Here is a 21,075-nt window from a genome sequence, read left to right on the forward strand (position 1 = left end):
CTTTAAAAAAGAAAGCCCTTTCCAAACCTCCACCCCAACAAAATTCAAACAGGAGAACTAGGATGTAAAAGATACAAGCACAATCAGAATGGAGTTGCATGGGCTTTGTGGGCCACATATGGTCCACCATTCAACTACTCTGCAAATACATCTAATTTCCATCATATAAAAAGAACTGTAGTAAAACCCTTACTACCTACTGCTCCCCAGGGTTAATTTCACTCAGATATCTTAACCCCAACCTGTGAATACAAATGTTTTACAGCTATTATTCAGGCCTAAATTGAGGCAAATTCATGAGGCCCATCTTCAGCTGACAGATGAGCATTCTCAATAGGTCAGCAGGAAGAATGTAAATTTGTACATTTTTTGCCTGGATACTGATCTCTAGCCAGGACTGATTTTTTTTTTTTAAATTGAGAAGCCAAACTGAAGGACTAAGACCCATATCGTTCAGGACCCTAAGGTTGTTGAAAAGAGAAAACACCAGGTAAATCAGGAAGTAGTGATTAGGTTGGGGTTCAAAGCCTGAAGATTTATATATGGAAAGCAAGAGTGAGGAGAGGTAAGGGGTACCAGGGTTTTGAGGTCTTGGGAAAGAACAAGTTACAATAGGAGACTGCACGACAACACGAGGAGAATACAGGGAGGAGAAAGTATAGGATGGAATGTTTGGCTTAGAAAGAAGAGGGAGGTTCAAAAGGAGCAAAGACCATAGTTGTATCAATAAAATAGATAAGAAAGATTGCAGAGGTTGGAGGAGAAGGGAAATTTGACCATTAGATGAGTTTTTTTCCTATCCTCTTCATGAGTGAGAGATAACAGAAGAACATCCCAGAAAAGGGAGCAGGATTAAAAGTCTTAACTCTCTATAAAGACCAAGTATATTCAAGTGTTGAGACAATAACCATTAGCGTTTGGCACAAGAGTAAACCAAACTTCTTGTAGGTAAGTTTTAACAATAGAAGTGATGAGTTCCATTTGAGAACAGAGGAGATAGTCAGGCCAAGAATGTCAACAGCTGGAAGGTGGAGCAAAGAGTTTGCAACCACTGGTTCACCTTGCAAGGGACAAGAAATGAATCTTTGAAGAATGGATAAACATTTTTTGTCACCTATTGAAAGGCATGGAGATTGAGATCTGATTCAGCCATTGCAGGACTGAAGATTGTGAACATTGAGGATATGGAAGCTGATGTGTAGAACTGAATCAGCAAGAGTATATCAGGGTTGGACTAATGAGTAGAGGAGATCATATGAAGGAACAGCAAGAAGTGGATTAATTTACTAATGCAGCAGTGGTTAAACTAAGCAGCTTCTTCTCACTTAAGTGTTAACTCACAGGTCTTAACCTTCATTACACCTAAAAGGGACAAGTACTTTCAATGGAAAGTATTTCAGCCCATCAGTTACATTGATAACATGAGGAGAATGCAGAGAGGAGAAAGTATGGGATGTAATATTTGGAGCTTAGAAAGAAGAGGGAAGTTCAGAGGAGCACAGACCATAGTTGCATAAATAAAATATACAAGAAAGATTGCAGAGGTTGGAGGCGAGGGGAAAATTGCCTGTCAGATGAATTTTTTCCTATCCTCTCCATGAGTGAATGAGATAACAGAAGAACATCCCAAGAAAAGGGAGGAGGATTAAAAGTCTTGAATATACTTGGGTTTTATAGAGAGTGAAGTGCCTGATTAAAAGGCCTCTCCTATTTTAAAAAATGCTTAAAGGCAGTTGAGAAAAATAAGCAAACAAAACTCAAAACGTCTTAATTGATGACCAGGAAGCATGTGATAGCAGCAAATCAATCAGCTGCTTCAGTCTTGTGTTCCAGACGTCACACAAATTGATAGCAGGCCTTTGTGTACAGAAGAGTTTGACAACACAATAAGTTTGAACTAAACAGCATCTGGATTAAGTTAAACAGTATTAGATATAGATGGGATGCAATGGTTTACTTTAAATTGGTGCTGCAATCTTCTCGTTTTTCTACTTTCCCACTCAATCATAAATCATCCATCCTGCATCAATTCCAGCCTGTGATAGTTTGGTAGGAGGTACTATTCAAGTAGCAGCCCAGGATGGAATGCCTTTTTCCCTGGTATTCTACAAAAGGCATGGCAGAGCACCATCAAGACTCTTGTACTTTTCCAGCTTCCCCCTCTTTCCCTCTAAACCAAAGCCAGCCAATGGGAATCTGATGCAATTCCAAGAATCAACTTATGATCCTGTGGCCATGCACCACTGTTCCACTAACAGGCAGCCCATTCCTATAGCCAACAATTTCAAGCCCCTGTTATAAAAGTTAGACACAAAGAGGAAGAGGTTTTCTTTTAAACTACTGTTGCAGTATTGCATACTTTAATTCAAACACTCGGGACAAATAGCACATCTGAATCGGCACGTTGCATTTATTAAATACAATAAAATCTGCAATGTAACAAAACTTTATGCATATGAAATTCAAAACACCATTTAAATGAACAAAAGATGGCTCACTCCATTTTTTTCTGACTAGCACTTAACACTAGCTTGAATCCAAAAGCTGTTTTTATAGTTTTCATTGGACATTGTTCACAGACTAAACTTGTTACAGTAAGAGTGCTCAGTAAAAACATGAGGTAAGAAACTGGTCTGATAAAGGGGTCATGCAGAACATGCTGAAGAGTAAAGGAAAAAAAAAAGATGCTCGTTAAAGCTCAAGAAAAAAAAACCTAAAATAATACATACAGAACAGCCTTACAAAATAAATGAATTCAGATACACAGCTTAGCTTCTTTGGTTACAAAGTAGGTTGAACAATTTCACAGCTTTTTATTATTCCCCCCAAACACACTTCTGAGGGGAAAAAAGATTTTTTTTCTTTTAAAAAAAAGAGAAAATCATGGCAATTTTTTTTTCCCAGATAAAGAAAATCAGCAACAGAAATGAGCACAGTTTATTTTTCTTCATCAAAAAAGCCCAAATATCCTTTCAAGGTGTTAGGTCACAATGTCTGGTGCCTACTTGTACATGTCTGCTATGGTCTTCCTTATAATACTTACACTCTATACAAAATTTACATTCAAACCGGGATTCGACTATCGCAGAAGAAATTCCCCATGGTAAAACTGCCATTAGTGTTAGAACTCTAAGCCAGGATTTTTTTTTAAATTTTATTATTGCCTATATATTTTTTTTAAACTAATATATGCAATCCCAACTATCGCTTGCTTTTACCAGTAATCTTATAATCTTTAATTTCAAACTTACAAAAAAAAAAGATTCTGTGACATTGTTCATTTACATATGAAAATAGCAGCCCTGTAATAAATAAAAACAAACAGTAAATGAAAATTCATGTATGCAAAAAGTTATCAGAATGATGGCTCTTTTCAGACAGAACTGCTAACTAGGTCTTAATGTTAGACAGGAAGGCGCAATGACCCACAGATTCCCATTTTTTTTATATATATATAATATATATATGTATGTGTATGTGTATATATATATATATATATATATATATAGAAACCTAGGTAAGCCAGAAAGATGTAGGTACCCACTTGTCCATAAACCTGATGAAAATCAGCTTTCCTCCGACGAGATACAAATCCTCTCGGTGTGCACAGTCACACACTTGCAGATGTCGCCTGAGACATTGCACGCTGAAAGCTCTTGCGGATGATTGTCTAATACTGAGAAGGCCAAAGAGCAAAAAACACATTTAAGCATGGCTATTTGCTGTTCAATGTAGAGTGGTAAGAACACCAGTGGCACACAGAGACAGATTTTTTTCTTTTTTTTTGAAGATTTCTTTTCCTATGCAGGCGAGCAATTTTCATGCAGAGGGGACATTAGGCTGCGGTGGAGGCTGTGTCTGTTGTGTGCTCTGTTGAGGTTGTGCTACTGCTGTCGGCTGCTGTAGTTGTGAAGTGCTACTGGGATTGGTCACCTGGGTCTGAAGCTGAGACAACTGGTCATTGTTCGCTAGGGACTTTAATAGTGAATTCTCTCGCTCTAGCATACAGTTCCTTTCAATCAGCTCTTTGATCTGCTCCTTCAAGACTTCCACTTCTTCTCGCACTGCATACATCAGATGACTTTTCACTAAATCCTGCATTTAAAAAAATATATAATCAATGACTTGTATAGTCAAATAGCTTTCAGACGGGTCTACAATCTTCCAACATAACAGAACTGCACCACTTAGTCAGTTAACAAGAGAAAGTGTCAAGCCTGGAATATTTTTTGTTCAATGTACCTTTAGAACAAAATAATATGCATTTTTTTTTAAAATAGAAAAAGTTAATTTTCTTGCCAACATAGAGACTTCCCGTTAGACATCAATGGTTGTTAGGCCCCTCTGGCAACCTCAATTACAGGAGAGAGCTGGTGAAGTTCCATTGCAGGAAATAGGGGTCGTGATTTCAAACTGGCTGCCAGTCCCCAAGGAAATTCTTATAGGCAGGGGATAGATTTTGCAGTTTGTAGTCACATGACCCTAGTCCTAATATATGCAATGGAACTAGAAAGCAGGCTACTGGTGACTGACATCAGATCAGTCTAGCAAAGAGGGCTGGCTCTATTCAAGGGTCTCCACGTCAGCAAGATGATTGACTTACAGGAGACTATTTTCTGCTACCAAAGACCTCCTTTCAAATGTCCGGCATTATTCCAACAATTTACATATAGTAATAAATTGCACATTCCAAGGCGCTTTTGATTGCAAAACTGCAGCCAAACGCGTGATTCTACTGCCGATGGCTGTACTTGGAAACCGTTTTACCAGATGCACTTATAGCCAGTATCTGATTGAGAATAGTAGCAGTAGGAAATGCAAATGGGGGGGGGGGGTTGGAATTGAACTGATTCAGCTTCCAAAACTGGCACTGCAGAATAAAGCACGAGCTATAAAACAGCACAAAAATTTAAGGTTATCTGGAAAAACAATGCGTAATAGATGCTTACAGCATACAGGAGGCCATTCAGCCCATTGTGCCTTCCTTCTCTGTTAAAGCAATCCAAAACTAATCCCACTGCCCTGCGCTCTCCCCATGGCCCTGTATCTTCCTCTGCTTCAAATATTTATCCCCTTTTCCCTTAAAAGATGCAATGGCCTCTGCTTCAACCACTCCATATGGCAAAGCATTCCATCTATCTGTATGAATGTTTAAAAGTAAAGATGGACTGTTCTTATTCTTTGAATGAAGATCAGTCACATACCTTGGGCTTAGCATCAAAGACAGTGGTCCAAAAACTGAAGAAACTGCAATGCCTGAACCTGGAAGCATTTACAAAAATGCTCAGATTGCAGAGTTTCTTCCCACATTGTCTTACCCAATCTTGCTTCAGTGAGAACATAATTTTGGAGATAATTCAACACTACATTAACTAAGTTCATTGGGTAAGTCTGCAATCAGATTTGTAGGTATCCTCAAATTTGACTATTTTGAAGACAGCCTATGAAGACCTATTGGACAAACTCAAGAGGACTGCCCCTAACCCTAACCCTAATGCAAGCACCAATGCAGGCACACGATGGAGCAGCAGCTTATATTTGAGGGGCAGGAAATGTTGAAACCCCAGAACAGAATAAAACTCCCTTGGGTAGCAAGTACCCAACTAAAATTGGGAATCAAGGATCGTACATCACTAGAGCTTGTAAGTCATCCATATGGCCTGCAAAAACCAATGTCCATTGAGATATATACTTTACTACACATGTAAAGTAATGATTACTAGTATTAGATATAGATTAGTTCCTCTAATGGCTAAGTTGGTAAATTTAGGACGTTATTAATACTGTATAGACTAGGAGACCCTCGGTTCCATCCCTGGTCTGTGTCTAGTTGGCTGATGATCTTAGGGTTAACAATAAGGGTGTAACTAATCATCTTGGCTATAGGTGGGAACATAGGAACAGGAATAGGCCATTCAGTTCCTCGAGCTTGTTCCGCCATTCAACGAGGTGGGGAGAGAAGAGTGGGGGGGGGACGGACAAAAAGGCAATTGGGTGATATACCAGAGGGAAGAACCATACTGCAGCCAGAGTCAACTTCAGGAGAGGCCTGAGAATTGGAAGGGAATTTTCTTTTTAAAGTGACTTTGCTTCTATTATGGAACAGAGCGCTTATGATGGAAGGGGATGGGTCAGAGCAACATGCATTTTAATGATCATTAATTTGTTTACCGATTTCCACCAATCAATTCCCAGATTTTTTTTCAGGTGATGAATCAGGAAAAAAGAATTTCCCGTTGGTTTCTTACCAAGAATCAGGTCTGGAGATGCACGTGCATCATATCCATGACAAACACACGGTGTGTTACATACACCGAGCCATCATCACAGATGCATTGAATCTCTGGACCCAATTTTCAGCAGGTAAAGGGACAAAGGCTGTACCAATTTAGACTTTTTAAAAAAAAACTTGGGTGTTGGCTTCCCCAAAGATTTTAACCAGTAATACAACTACACCTTTTACTGCTGTTCAACTAAATGTTGTAAAATACCAAACACCAAATTGTACACATCATAACTAGTATTGAAACAGCCTTGTATTTATTTACAAAACAGTATATATTTTGTACTTCACAAGCACATGCTAACATGCAGATGAAGGAAGGTTTGACCAAGTTATCCAGTTAATAGAAGTTAGACACTAATTACTGATTGATGAATCAGCTTTATTTACTCCACCTTTTTGGCAAGTTAATCTTTCCTTAGATGTAACAGATTGGACATGCAAGTTTAAACCAAAAATCAAATTTGCATATTTGTATTGCAAATAAGTAATGGAGAAGATAACTTTGGAAACTTTGCATTTTTAATTTGAAGAGGTAAACAAATTGAATATTAAGGGTTCGTTTCACTTACCATTGCCTGTTCTATTTTGTTGTCGATAGCTACCACACTGGCTCCCGAAGCACTGTAACATAAACAAGGCACACCATGAAATACAAAGCACAGCAATTTCAGAAGCTTCTGAATGAAGACTCTCAAAATCTTTACTGGGTGCAATGTACTAAAGCTAGAGGCTGGTAAAACATGCCACTTACATCTCATCAGACTTCAGTGGCAGCACATAGTATAATGTGAAGTACAAGGTTAACTATTCATTTAAAAATGAATTAACCAGCCCATGGAGTAAAATTAGCACAAAATTTAGCTTGCGCCTTCCAATAGGATTGAAAGTGATGTACAGTTTTAATGCCAGTATCCCCAAAATGACAAGCTTCAGCTTCATTCAAACTTTTCCATAAACCTGCTCCATATTAATGTGATCTAGTTACAAGATCAAATTCCTAAGAATAGACTTTTTTTTTACATTTCCAGATACAAATTCCAGCACAATATTGACTTGACATTGATGTGCAATACAGTCCAGAACCTGAATTTAAAAAGGCACAACAGACAGTTTTTGTGGTGGCGGGTTTAAGAAACACTAAACCCATTGTATTTGGCAGCATAAACTTTGGTTGATTTGTTTTGCATTCATCAGAATCCAATATTCTCAGCAATAGGTTAGGTATGTCTTTCCACACTTGGGTTATTGAGAAATGCACGGAAGCCAGTTGCCAGTAATTTAATGGGAGCAGCCTGTATTACACCAACCACAACAGCAAAGCTAAAGCAGTTTGTCACAACATGAAGAGAGAATTACCTCTAAAAACTTCCTGACATTCATTTGCATTACAAAAAAAAACTGGACAACATATCCAACAAGTTTAAATTTAAGAGAAAATATTGGTTTTGGTCGGATGTTAGTGCCACCGGCTCCTGATATACAGCTTGCGCATAACCAGCGACAACCCCAAGCAAACAAGCCAGATTCAGTAACGGGGGTGGCTGGGAACACTTTACCTTTTCTGTTTTAAAGGCTTACTCTGAGTTGTCGCCAGCTGTGCATTGCTTTGGCATCCCACTAAATCCAATATGAAAACTAATCGGAGCGAAATGGTTAATGGCATCACTACAGTGCCCCATTCCCCACCTTACTGAGACCAAGACATACAGAAGTACAATATATAGTGACAGTGCCAAAAGAACCAATTCACAAATTTCAGCGCAGCCTACGCATGTTATTCTTGGAATTTATACTCGAGTGCCCCAGACTTCAATTCTGGACAAACAGAACAAAACGATTTAGACTGGAGAGTCCCTACATCAGATCCATTCTTTATATTATTCAAATCTTCTACTCAGGAAGTTCATTTTAGCACCAGCTCATGCTGGTTTCCTTGCATAGCTAGATCATGACTCATCACATACTGTAGAGGGGGGGACTCGAAGGCATTAGAAACCTGTTAAATGCTCAGCAGGCTTCCTTTAAATATTGCTGTCAAAATACTATTTCAAATAAAAGCTGAAGCTTGAAGAATTTAAAACCTTGAATGCACAGTCCATCTCAATGCAACATGGTGCCAGAGTGCACTGTGCCAGTGTGGCTGGATAATGTTTTGCACTGGTGACTTTCTTCCCCCCCCCCATCATCCAAAATCTAGGATCAGTGAGGGCAGGCACGAAGCAAAGGCCAGGCATGTCCCTACAAGGTAGGAATGTTTTGTCAAAAACCTTAAGATCGTTAGTCACACTGCACCGGATATCCTAGTGTAAATACTTGCATTTTATACAGAGCTTTATCACATTGAAACATCTCAAAAGCACTTTACATAATTACTTTTAAGTGCAGCGAGTGCTTTGCAGGAAAATGCAGCAACCATTCTGTGCAGCACATACAATTGACCAATTAATCTGCATTTTACTGGTCAAGAGGGGAATGTTGGCCAGGGCACTGGAACAGCTCATTGCCCATCCTCAGATAATGCCATGGGATCTTTAAACATCCACTTGAACTACCAGAGGAGGCAGACAAGAACACAGTTTAGCATCTCTCCAGGTTACCCAGTGGAAAGAACCTGGAAGCAGGTCACTAGCCTGCCACCTTGGCCAAGGAGTGTGGCATTGCACAAGTAAAACAGGGAAGCAAAAAAAGTAATTTCATAAATCAATCACAGGAACACCAAAACTATGGCAGAAACATTGAAAATCTTGGCAACAATTTCCATGATTTTAGATTCAAATATTATAATACTGAAAGCTGTACATTTTTAAAATCTATAAATTCTAATATTTAAAATAATTTGCAGCTAATTCACCCAGGCTAACTGCTGCAAAATTCATTTTTCTTTGTACTGAAAGTGAAATAGGAACTGTAAAGGGTTTTTCATTCATCCTCGACACTAAAAATAAAATGCTTCTGTCAAACAGCAGTTGCAATGTCCTCAGCACGTCCATTTCCTCTGGGCAAACTAGTGTATCAAAGTTCACCTGAAACCCAATTCAATACACAACTAATCAGCTGCAAGTCTGACCAATAAAAGAATAATCAAAAGGCACTTTCTCCCTCAGGTCTCTTTCTCCTTCAGCCGCATTCTTAGACTGTTCTAATCTTGTACACGAGTATATACCACAAGCTGATTTTTCTGTACTGGCTTGCAGTATTGAAAACTGCTCAGAAGCTAGGATTGATAGTGAAGCAAATATAAAATTGAATTAGCCTTTTCCTCCTACGTTTAATGGCAGCAACTAATGGAACCTCTACGTTCAATGCTGAATACCAATACAGTTAACTACTTCATAACATCTGAGGTAACTTCATTTCATTTTTTTGCTCACTTTCTGTTCCTCTATGAATCAGACAGAATTAGCACCGTACATTACAACTTTTTAACCGTTTTCCACACATTTTTCTTTGACTGCTGTTTACACAGCAAAAGCTTTTATGTGCCCAGTTATTACAAAGCTCTTGTTACACTAATTCCCCTCCTGCATCCTTCCTCTGTTGTCCCAGTTCAAATGCCATCAAAAGGACAAGTACTAAAATCTCAATAAATTGGATTATTCTGCTAATCCTCAAGTTTTTAAAATGACACGGTCCAATGATCCTGAACTAGAATCTTAAAACATTTAACTGTAGTGCTGTAAGACATAAGTGCAAGAGGTCTTTACGTACAGGTAACAACAAATACCTTCCTGACAGCAAACGCCCCAGTAACAAAAACTTACCACACACTCCATTTTTTTCTGTGTGAATTGCAACTTCTGTATGACATTTTTATTGACATGTGTAATTCTGATGCTCAAACTCAATTACTGAGATAGGACAGCAAATGCTCTCTGTTAATATATACTATAAGCTTCCGGCTTTAGCAACAGGATGTATCACAAAGTCATAACCAGTAAGGGGCAAGTAGAGGCAAGATCTGGCACTATATTTGCATTGGCACTGATCACAAGGAGACACAAACCACCATACAGACCAAACTATCACGTCTTGACTGTACGTCCGAAAAGACATATGAAAAGTGATACTTATCTACGTGCAAAAGTAATTTCCGTCACCTTCACAGAAAACAGGTCAAACTGGTTACAATTTAAAATGTCTAAAGCAGTGTGGTTATTTTAAGAGCCTCTCCCATTACCTTCTTAAAAAAAAAATCAATGGCATCATATCCTCTGAAGTTTAATGTCTAAACTTACATCTAAGCCCTACAGGTAACTTCAGTACCATAACTGCCACTAATTGTGATATAATTATTTATTAAGTGGTTGTACATACCTAAAGTCTACTGTAATGGGCTTCTGTATGTTTGGAAAGAATTCTGTTCTCTTTCACTCCCCTTTTGGTAAATATCCATAGCAGCTTTACAGCACTGCATGCATTGTACTCCTTTGCCAAATTGGGTGTTCACAATTATTCCCTCCCCCCCACCTATTCATATATGTAATTAGCAACATAACAGGTAAAATCCTGTTGCTGACCAAGATTTAGGACATAACTCCAGAGAATCATCCACAGACAAAAGTGACCATGGGTAATTTGTACAGATCATTGACAGGTACATTACCGAACTGTACAGCATTTGAGCAGATTGAAATCGAAGCCTTCAAATTAATAAAAAGAAACTTGCATTTATAGGAGCACCTTGCACATCCTCAGGATGCCCCAGTGCCTCACAGCCAATGAAGTATTTTTTTTGAAGTGTACTGGCGGCCAGTTTTGTGCACAGCAAGCTCCCACAAACAGCAATGAGAAAAATGACCAGTTAATCTGTAAGTGGCATTGGATGAGGGATAAATATTGGCCAGAACACCAGGAGAACTCCGGTCTTCAAATAGAGCCATGGTATTTTTTTAGGTCTACCCGAGAAGCCAGATGAGACCTTAGTTTAAAGTCTCAACCCAAAAGACGCCACCTCCGACAATGTAGCACTCCCTCAGTCCTGCGCTGAAGTGTCAGCCTAGATTATATGTTCATGTCCCTGGAGGGGGCTTGAGCCCACGACCTTCTGACTGGAAACAAGAGTGCTACCAACTGAGCTAAGGCTGACACCAAGGCAGAGTTTCCCCAGCTTCCCCCTCACAGTTTGTATCTTCCATTGACCCCATCATTAGAGCAAGTAGCTTTCTGTGGTCTGATAGGATTGTCAACAAACCTGGGAATTTTAATGGAAAAAATATGGGGTTTTCTTGTGTGACAAGAGAGTGTTTAACTGGAAAATAAAACTACATACACAGGCTACTCAGAACAAAATGTTCAACATTGAGCTGTTGGAAGACCAAATTAAACCAGTATATGAAAAAGTGGTTTCTGAAGAGGTTGACCAGTCATGTTTTGGCGCACAGCGGTTCTTTTTAACCTGTATGAGCCACTGTCAATGGGATAACTTGTCCATTTCCCTTTTGACTCTCATTCCCTCCCCCAATCCCATAGAGTTATCTTGTGCACTGCTTCACAATTGCAAGGGGAGACCTAAAACACGCTGAAAAGTTTCGGCCTAGTTCTAGACCAAACCAAACTTTAATGCTCAGCCCTGTATTGAAAAGAAGTCTGGCCTTTAGAACCAGTTTCAGCGAATCAGCAACAGAATTTTAAATATGGGTCTGATTATGAAATTGAGAGTGCATCAGTGGAAACAGGAAAATAAAAACGTGAAAGTTAAAACACACAGTTCAAAATAGTGAATATAAGAAAAAAAGCTCAAAACTTATGGAATTTCTTTTTAAAGCAGTTGTAGTACAATTAAAACTAGCATTTATAACGAGCCAGAAATTGCTCCCGAAATAACGGAGGAGCTCAACAGCGCTCTCCGTTTTTTATAGCAAATCGAAGGAGCAAGTTCCCGCATTTGCACATGTGCACTAAAGCGTGGAAATCATGAACTTGCTCCTACAGGTTTACCGGCGACTGGACAGCTGCAAATTAAATGCCATCGCACGCTGCAATCATTGAAATCACTGAAAAATCGCAAACATGCTCATCTGTCCAGCTGGAAAGTAACTAATTATGCCACCAAAAGGCACACTTAAAAATACCAGGTCTAAACTAAGTTTTAAAAATGCGATAACTAAGACTGAAACAACTAAAAATAATTTTTTTTAAAATGTGGTGACTCATATTACTCATTTTAATAGTTTTTGGTCACCTAAAAAACATTTAAAAAATTTTAAACTTTTCCCTTCTGTCTCTATTTAATTCAATTATTTCTTTGGCTTTTTATTAAAAAAATTAAAATTTTTGTTTACAATGACTTCCAGAATACCAAATGAATGAAGTCTGCTTGCCTGCATGACTTCTCTTCTTTATAGATCTTATGGGCGTGTCTTCTATTCTCACAGATTGTTCCATGCGTGTCACCTTACGCTGCTCAGAGGCAGAGTAGATTGCGCACAATTTTTTTAAAAAGTTAAAAATCAAGCAAGTTGTGCCACAGAGACGATTTATTTCGCAGGAGCTGCAGAGATCGTTGCCACGCCACTCTGCACAAGTTCTGGCCCATTGTCTTTAATGTTTAAAAAAAAATTTCCCAATGCAGTTCACAGATGTGTAAGGAAAAGGTGGATGTCAAGCTAAAGGAGGAAATATTAAGAGTGGTGACAAAAAGCTGGATCAAGAGGTGAGTTTTAAGGAGAGGGAGGTGGAGAGGCTAATGGTGTTAGAGAGGGAATTCCAGAGTATGGGGCCTAGGGTTTGAAGGAGATGGCAAATCAACAACTGCATATGTATTGTGGCGAATGAAGGGCCAAAAGCTAGTTAGTTGGGAGTTTGAAAATGCAGCTGTAAGTAACCTGTAATAATAAATCTAATCCTAGCATCATGGCCACGGTTCCAGTTCCTGATCACTATCCATTGACCTATGCTGGAAAGCGCGTATTATGTGGACATTAGGATCAGGCTCAACTGCAACGTTCTCCACTGCCCAAAAGCCTGGCAACACTCACTGCCTGGATCATAACACCACCAACTTGGATGAAGTACTGGAATGCCGCTAGCACCTGCGGAGCTGTACCCCAGCAGGAGTTGGCATCTTCAAGGGAGAAGAAAACAGGGGGAGGGAAATAAACAGCAAAAAAGTTGGTTAAAACTAGAGGTGAATGGGGAAGGAAAAATAATGTGGAAAGGAAAGCAGGGACAAACAAGTGTTTAAATTGAATTAACATTGCTTATGTGTGTCTTTTAGGATTATTATAGAAATGAAGCTACTGCTACACTTGAGTAGCATTATAACTAAATGTTTCAGTATTGTTTGCAAACTATGAGTATAAAGTGTCTTGCACACCATTAAAAATGGTGACTGGCCACAATATTCTAATATTACTGAAGCCTGTAGATGGCAGTGGGAGGGTAACATTATGTGACCTATTAAGTACAGTGGGGGTCAACTACTGTTACATGACATCCCTACTGCACCAACCCAGAAATCTCTCTTGGGCCCAATGAAACTATCACTTCACATCTCCTCTGTTTTTATTCCTCTGAACCTGAAAGGTAATGAACTCTGCTTTCTTACAGTTCCTGTCCTATTTCCTAAGGTCAATTTAAAATATGCTCCTCCCACCGTTGTATCCACCCTCCATTTCCCCAACCTCCTGAGTGTTTTTTCTTTAGAAACGTGCCCTGTTGTCAATCATATGATTACCTTTCACTGCCTGTCCAGGTTTTATTGGGTTTCAAAATTCTCCTTGATCCAGTGCGCACTGGCGATACTGCACTCTCTATCTGCCATTAAGTCTTCAAGCCCAGCGTATCCGCACTGGACTGCCCATAACAGTTGAGTGCTTTAAAGCATCTTAAATTTTGACAGCTCATCTTTTACTACACTGATGTAAAGCTTGTTCACGATTTTCAGGACCAACTGTATTACCCAGTTTCTGCTATTTAGCGTTAACTAGCATTACCTAGTGGCAGCATGAAGTAGTACCAGTAGAACAAACAGCCCTATAGATTTTACAAGATAGGCCACAAAACAAAACTCAATGACTCTTCCACTGGAAAACTCTAATAGCAAGATAGTGAAAACTGACTGCAGTGAATGGGCTATGAGGGGGAGTAACATGCACACATCCACACTAGTCTGTTAGCTGGAGCCTAAGAAACAGCACTCAAATTGTTGGGGCAGAGAAATGGGAAAAGAACGGTGACCTCTCCAGTGCTTAGCATTGTTAGTGGCGAAATCGAGGAACAAGTTCCGGCATTCACACATGCGCAGTGAAACACTGAAATCCGGAACTTGCTCCTCCTGGTTCGAATTAAAGGTAGATCACCGGCTGCAATCAGTGAAATCATTGAAAAAGCGCCAACTTGCTCATCTGCCAGCTGGAAAGTAAGTAATATCACCACAAAACAGGTACGCTTAAAAACACCAGAGCGCGGTAAGTCTTAATGATGCCAAACAACTACAAATTAACTTTTAAAAATGTGGAGCCTCATGACTCCTTATATTAACAGACTTTGGTCCTAAAAAATTTTTTTAAATTTTAAATTGAAAAATTAAAATCTTTAAAAAACTTTTCCCTTCTGTCTCTTATGTAATTCGATTACTTCTTACCTGCCCTTTTTCTTTTTCGCTGTCTAACTGTTTTTACAATGATTTTAATGTTGTACCTTTTGCTTCCTGGATTAAACGTTCCAAGCATGCAGAAACAGTTTCGCAGCTTGTCAAAAATGCTGCAATCTGATTGTTCGAGGGAAGAGAGAGTGATTCTCTCGCTTCTCCCGTGGGTCCGAGCTTCACGTGAGCTAAAGCTAGGCTCTTCTCTGCTTCCTATTAGAGGAAGTGCATCTAGTAAAGACCGCAGGTGAGTTAGTATAAATCTACGGAGTGGCGAGTACTGTTGGTTCGCCAACCCAAGCAATTTCTGGGCCATTATCTTTTTCTTCAACACAGAAAGCTGTCCATTTTAGAACTACTTGTTGTGTCATACAACTCCAGAATACTTGGACCTAGATTGCAGCATTTTTGACAAGCTGCGAAACTGTTTCTGCATGCTTGGAACGTTAAATCCAGGAAGTAAAAGGTACAACATTAAAATCATTGTAAAAACAGTTTATCCTAAACACCTCGATTTTACTGAACACCTGCATTTTCAATGTTTAACTTTTTCGAAACTGAGTTTTATCCACGCCCAGGATTAGCATTTCTTTTGCACCATAAATGCCTGCGTTGAACAAGAAGTAACAGTGAAATACAGTTTGCCTTAGGGAGTGAAAAAACAGACTGTTTGCAGAGCATGGCCTTGCTTTAATGAACTACAATTAACTGGAAAACAAAGTCAGTCAGGAACACATTCTCCTATGCACTTGCAAACCATGGACTAGAATTAGCAACATTTAACCAGAACTGGCAAGGTAGATGAACATCTGACTGAAGAGTTAGCAAGGATCTGTTGAACCATGTCACTAAATTTAATCAACTTAAACCTGCTAGTTTAACAGTAGCCAATAATAAAGTAGCATTTAGGGTATTGTAGCATATTGGCGCTCTTAACATGATATGCCATAGCTAGTGGGACGTAGGTTCTTGCCAATCCCTAAACTGTGAACTTGTGATTGCAGCTATGGCACTAGGGGAGCTGCCATGCAGAGGTAATGTACTTTCCTATAAGGACAGAAATGCTCAGTCACACAAACAACTGCAATAGATCGCCTTGGGGTTGGTTATGGTCCACCAACGCCTCAATTTTAAAATTCTTATTCTCGTGTTCAAATCGCTCCATGGCCTCACCCCCATCCCTCTTGTGCATTCCCCACTTCCTTCGCCTCACCATTGGCGGCCATTCAACCGTCTAGGCCCAAAGGGCTGGAATTCCTTCCCCAAACCTCTCCACCCCTCTCTCCTCCTTGAAGACACTCCTTAAAATCTATCTCTTTGACCAAGCGTTTGGTCACCTATTCTAATGTCTCCTTCTTTGGCTCGGTGTCAATTTTTGTCTGATTACGCTCCTGTGAAGCGCCTTGAGACGTTTTACTACGTTAAAAGGCAGCACTATATAAATGCAAGTTTTTGTTGTATAGAGCATTAGCAGAAACTCAGGAATCCAGAATTGTGCATAGCCCTAGGATAGAGACCGGGGACAGGAGCACTCATTTCTTTTTAAGAGTACGACTGCATATTCAAATACGACAAATATAGGTTTATAGATGTCAGTAGGCCTCAGTATACATTGACAACTAATTGAATACCTCCATTTGACATCACCTTGCCCATCAACTACTCCACAACAGCAACAACCAACTTCAGAAAATTAACCACCAATTGAGAATCGTGGGAGCACCATGACAGGACGGCAGCAATTCAAGGACAAGGCCCACCATCACCTTCTCAGGGCAACTATGGACTGGCAATAAATGAGGCATTGCCAGTGTCATCCATATTCCGAGCCAATAGTGATTTTTCCCAACTTGGGTGGCTCCAGATCTGCCACCAAGGGGAATTGATAGGGTAGATAGAGAGAAACTATTTCCATTCTTTGGGGAGTCTAGGACTAGGGGACCTAACCTAAAAATTAAAGCTAGGTCTTTCAGGAGTGAAATTAGAAAATACTTCCACACAAAGGGTGGTAGAAGTTTGGAACTCTCCTGCAAACGGCAGTTGATGCTAGCTCAATTGTTAATTTTAAATCTGAGATTGATTAATACCTTGTTAACCAAAGGTATTAAGGGATAATGGGGCTACGGCAGGTATATGGTGTTAGATCACATGGAGGAATTGGCTCAAGGGGCTAAATGGCCTACTTTTGTTCCTATGTTCCAACTGCCAATAAAACCAAAAGGAAACCCCCTCCCGCACCCAAAACATTCTTTTTCAACCTTAAGATTTGGGCGATGCTGGCAAGGCCACATTTATTGTCCAGCGCTAGTTGCCCTGAGGTGGTAGGCCTTCTCCCTGAATTGCTGCAACAACAACTTGCATTTATATAGCGCCTTTAACACAGTAAAAATGTCCCAAAGCGCTTCGCAGGAGCAATTATTAAACAAAATTTGGCACCGAGCAACATGAGATATTAGGGCAGGTGATCAAAAACTTGGTCACGGAGGTAGGTTTTAAGGAGCGTCTTAAGGGAGGAGAGAGGTAGAGTGATGGCGGAGCGATTAAAATCTGGGATGTGCAAGAGGCAAGAATTGGAGGAGCGGAGAGACCTTGGAGCGTTGTAGGGCTGGAGGAGGTTAGAGAGATGGGGAGGGGCAAGGCCACGGAGGGATTTGAAAACAAGAATGAAAATTTTAAAATCGTGGCGTTCCCGGACCAGGACTTGGTGTGAGTTAGAATACAGACAGCAGAGTTTTGGATGAGCTCAAGTTTATGGAGGGTGGAAGATGGGAGGCTGGCCAGGAAAGGATTGGAATAGTCGAGTCTAGAGGTAACAAAGGCATGGATGAGGGTTTCAGCAGCAGATTAGCTGAAGCAGGGGCAGAGATGGGTGATGTTACGAAGGTGGAAGTAGGCGGCCCTTGTGATAGTGCTGCAACGATACAGGTAGATAGGGAATTCCAGGATACTAACCCAGTGACAATGGCGATAGATGTGCAAATCAGGATGGTGGATGGATCAGGCCTGGTTAAGACTAAGAACCACAAATATGACCTTATTTCATGGAGCAGAAGGAGCTTCAAGATAATTTTTCAATACAATTTAAAAATTACATTGGTGAACTTTATTCTTTAATGGCAATAATGTTGTGCTTTATTTTCTCAGTTGTATAATACAATATATCCAACTCCACTGAAGTAAAAATTAAACAGCACGTTTAATTTATCGGATTTTTAAAAATAACTTATGTGCAAAGTTGCTGACTTATTACGTCGGCATTTCAGATCCTTCAGGTTTTAAGCAGCCATTTTTATTTTTGGTGTCAACCCCAAATAAATGTAAAAGGTAACCACAAGCTAAACTGTCCACATTTGTACACAGTTCTTACTAAAACCGCATTATGAACTTCAAGTTTTCCAGGAAATTGCAGTGTAGTCCTATTTCAGGCCATAAAGTGAGTTTGATGGATGTTTTGTAGTGTTGGTTCAGTGTAATAAAAGTCGTATTAGGTTAACATTTTAAATCGGTTTTATTTATTTGCTCAAGATGCTTGTTGTCCTCTAGAACTGCTGGTGAATGTAAATAAGAGACGGTATGCTATAGCCCTTTAAGAAGGAAGTTAACAAATTCCTGAAGGACAACAACTTGCATTTATATAGCACCTTTAACATAGTAAAACATCCCAAGGCGCTTCACAGGAGCGTTATCAAACAAAATTTGACCACCGAGCCATATAAGGAGTTATTAGGACAGGAGGAGGTAGGTTTTAAGAAGTGTCTTAAAGGAGGAGGGAGAGGGGTAGAGAAGCGGAGAGGTTTAGGGAGGGAATTCCAGAGCTTAGGGCCTATGCAGCTGAAAGTACGGCCGAAAATGGTGGAGCGATGAAAATGGGGGATGCACAAGAGGCAAGAATTGGAGGAGTGCAGAGATCTCGAAGAGCTGTAGGGCTGGAGGAAGTCACAGAGATGGGAAGGGGTAAGGTCATGGAGGGATTTGAAAACAAGAATGAGAGTTTTAAAATCGAGGCATTCCCGGACCGGGAGCCAATGTAGGTCAGTAAGCATAGGGGTGATGTATGAACGGGACTTGGTACGAGTTAGGATACAGGCAGCAGAGTTTTGGATGAGCTCAAAAGTTTATGGAGGGTGGAAGATAGGAGGCCAGCCAGGAGACCAATGGAACAGTCCAATCTGGAGGTAACAAATGCATGGACGAGGATTTCAGCAGTAGATGAGCAGAGGCAGGGGCAGATGTTATGGAGGTGGTCTTGGTGATGGAGCGGATATGTGGTCGCAAGTTCATCTCAGGGTCAAATAGGACACCAAAGTTGCTAATGGTCTGGTTCAGCCTCAGACAGTGGCCAGGGAGGGATGGAGTCGGGGGCTAGGGAATGAAGTTTGCAGTGGGGACCAAAGACAATGGCTTCGGTCTTCCCAATATTTAGCTAGAACAAGGGTTAATTAGGTAGTCAGGAGTTCTTCCTGAAAATGGCCACCTCGCCGAGGAGTTAGCAGTTGGCATGAGTTTGTACCAACTCGTAGATGGAGGGAGAACAAATGGACCGGATAGGCTTGTCCTACTCTTGCTTCTATGCTTGCATTTAATAAATGAATCCCATTAAATGTTCACGTTAAATAAGCAAACAATGTGCATCCAATTTATTTTTTAAAATGGTACACCACCAAATTCTTGTTAGGCACCACTAAAACCTTATGAAAGGCTTCAAAGTGCTCATTAATACTTATTATCTAGGCCTATTGCCTGTAACGTGCGCTTCTCAGGAGAGCTGGGTGGAAGAGGATCAGAATGTTAAAAGAGCCTAGTCTCCATTTTGCAGTTATTCATGGAAAGGTAGCTGGAATCCATGAAATTAAGACCAAGACGAAATGAACATTCAGCTTGTCTACATGGTTAATCAGCACAATTTGTCCCACAGCTGCTAGAGTGTGGACAGTGCAGGGTGGACAACATGGCCATTGTTGAACAATGAAAGACAGCTCAGTAATCTGGAGCTAGGAACTATATTTAGGCATGTTGCTTCAGTCAAAGCACCACTATCAAATTGTAGTCAGCTGTGCACTTATATACAGAGTTATCTAGAACTCCATAGAAAATGGAGGATCAGAGGAATCTGACAAATCTCCATTCTGACAATTTCTGTATAGTAGAAGCAATACTTATATAGAATAAATGACTTGCATCCACAAGTAAATGTTGGTAGGTGTAGAACACTAAACAAATACAATATGATAGAAACTACTCTTTAGAATGTGACTTTGCACCAATAGGAGCCCTATGCAGCTCCCATTACACGCAGTTTCAGAGAATCAATATACATGAGCAGCCAACATCACTCATACAGAAAAGATTTTCTCATCACATACACACTGCAGCATCTCTTCTGCATTGCAGAATGTGGTCAGCTCAGCAGTGTCTGAACCATTTGCACAAACTCAGCAACCTCTAGCTGAATCAGGGAATAGCAGCTGGGATCCAGAGAGCTCCTTTTTCACCCCCCTCTCCCCCCAATCACTCCTACTTTCCCCAATCAGCCAACTGACTCAGTACATAGCCTTCAGAGGCATTCTTGGCTGGATAATGCAGACAAACTCTCCATTTTTTGGGGGGGTGGGGGGGGTGGAGTGGAGTGAGAGGAAGAGAGAAAGAGAGAGATGGGAGCAAGAGGAGGAAAGGAAAGAACTGGCTGATTAGCACTGCCCCTTACATGCACACGTGCTAGTGGCCAATTCTGGGGCTACAAAGAAAAAGTTGTAAAAAAAAGACGGGGCAGGCAAAGGAGAGAAATCAGGGTAACAAGACAGCAGCACTTTCAAATTAAAGAACTCTTTTATATATAGGATCAATATTTTTGTCTTTTTACATTCCCCTGTAGTTTAGAAATTAAAATTCTTGATTATTTGGCAATCAAACCCCCTATGCTTAAATTGATTGGGGGGAAAAAAAATCAAAATTTAGAGTGGTGTTACCCCACAAAGTTTTTGATCTCAATTTACAGTTGGAGTAAAAGAAAAACAATTCAGTGCTCTCAGCTATATCCTTTTGGTTCTGATTGTGTATCTTTACAACTCATAACTGCAAGCAATATCCAGATCGGAGTATTTGACTGAACTGTGTGTTCCTGAGGGCTGAGCAGCATTCTCTGCTCCTGCCACTTGAAAATAATTACATTTGGGGGTGGGTCTGAATAGTGTAATGATGTGGT

At 40.1% G+C, this 21,075-nt stretch overlaps 1 protein-coding gene across 2 annotated transcripts in view; it reads right to left on the reverse strand.

The window, feature by feature from the left end:
• Window positions 1–2,392: 2,392 nt before the first annotated feature.
• The window catches only part of tsc22d2 (TSC22 domain family 2), a 71,813-nt gene continuing 53,130 nt past the window's right edge, over window positions 2,393–21,075 (reverse strand). For both annotated transcript variants that reach the window (XM_067994994.1, XM_067994993.1), the window contains 2 exons: window positions 6,856–6,907; window positions 2,393–4,095 (listed from right to left, as the gene is read on the reverse strand). In XM_067994994.1, the coding sequence (XP_067851095.1) occupies window positions 3,820–4,095; window positions 6,856–6,907 (328 nt within the window). In that variant the 3' untranslated portion in view covers window positions 2,393–3,819. The remainder of the gene's footprint in view (window positions 4,096–6,855; window positions 6,908–21,075) is intronic.

This window comes from Heptranchias perlo, chromosome 13 (assembly GCF_035084215.1).
Source record: "Heptranchias perlo isolate sHepPer1 chromosome 13, sHepPer1.hap1, whole genome shotgun sequence".
NCBI lineage: Eukaryota > Metazoa > Chordata > Chondrichthyes > Hexanchiformes > Hexanchidae > Heptranchias > Heptranchias perlo.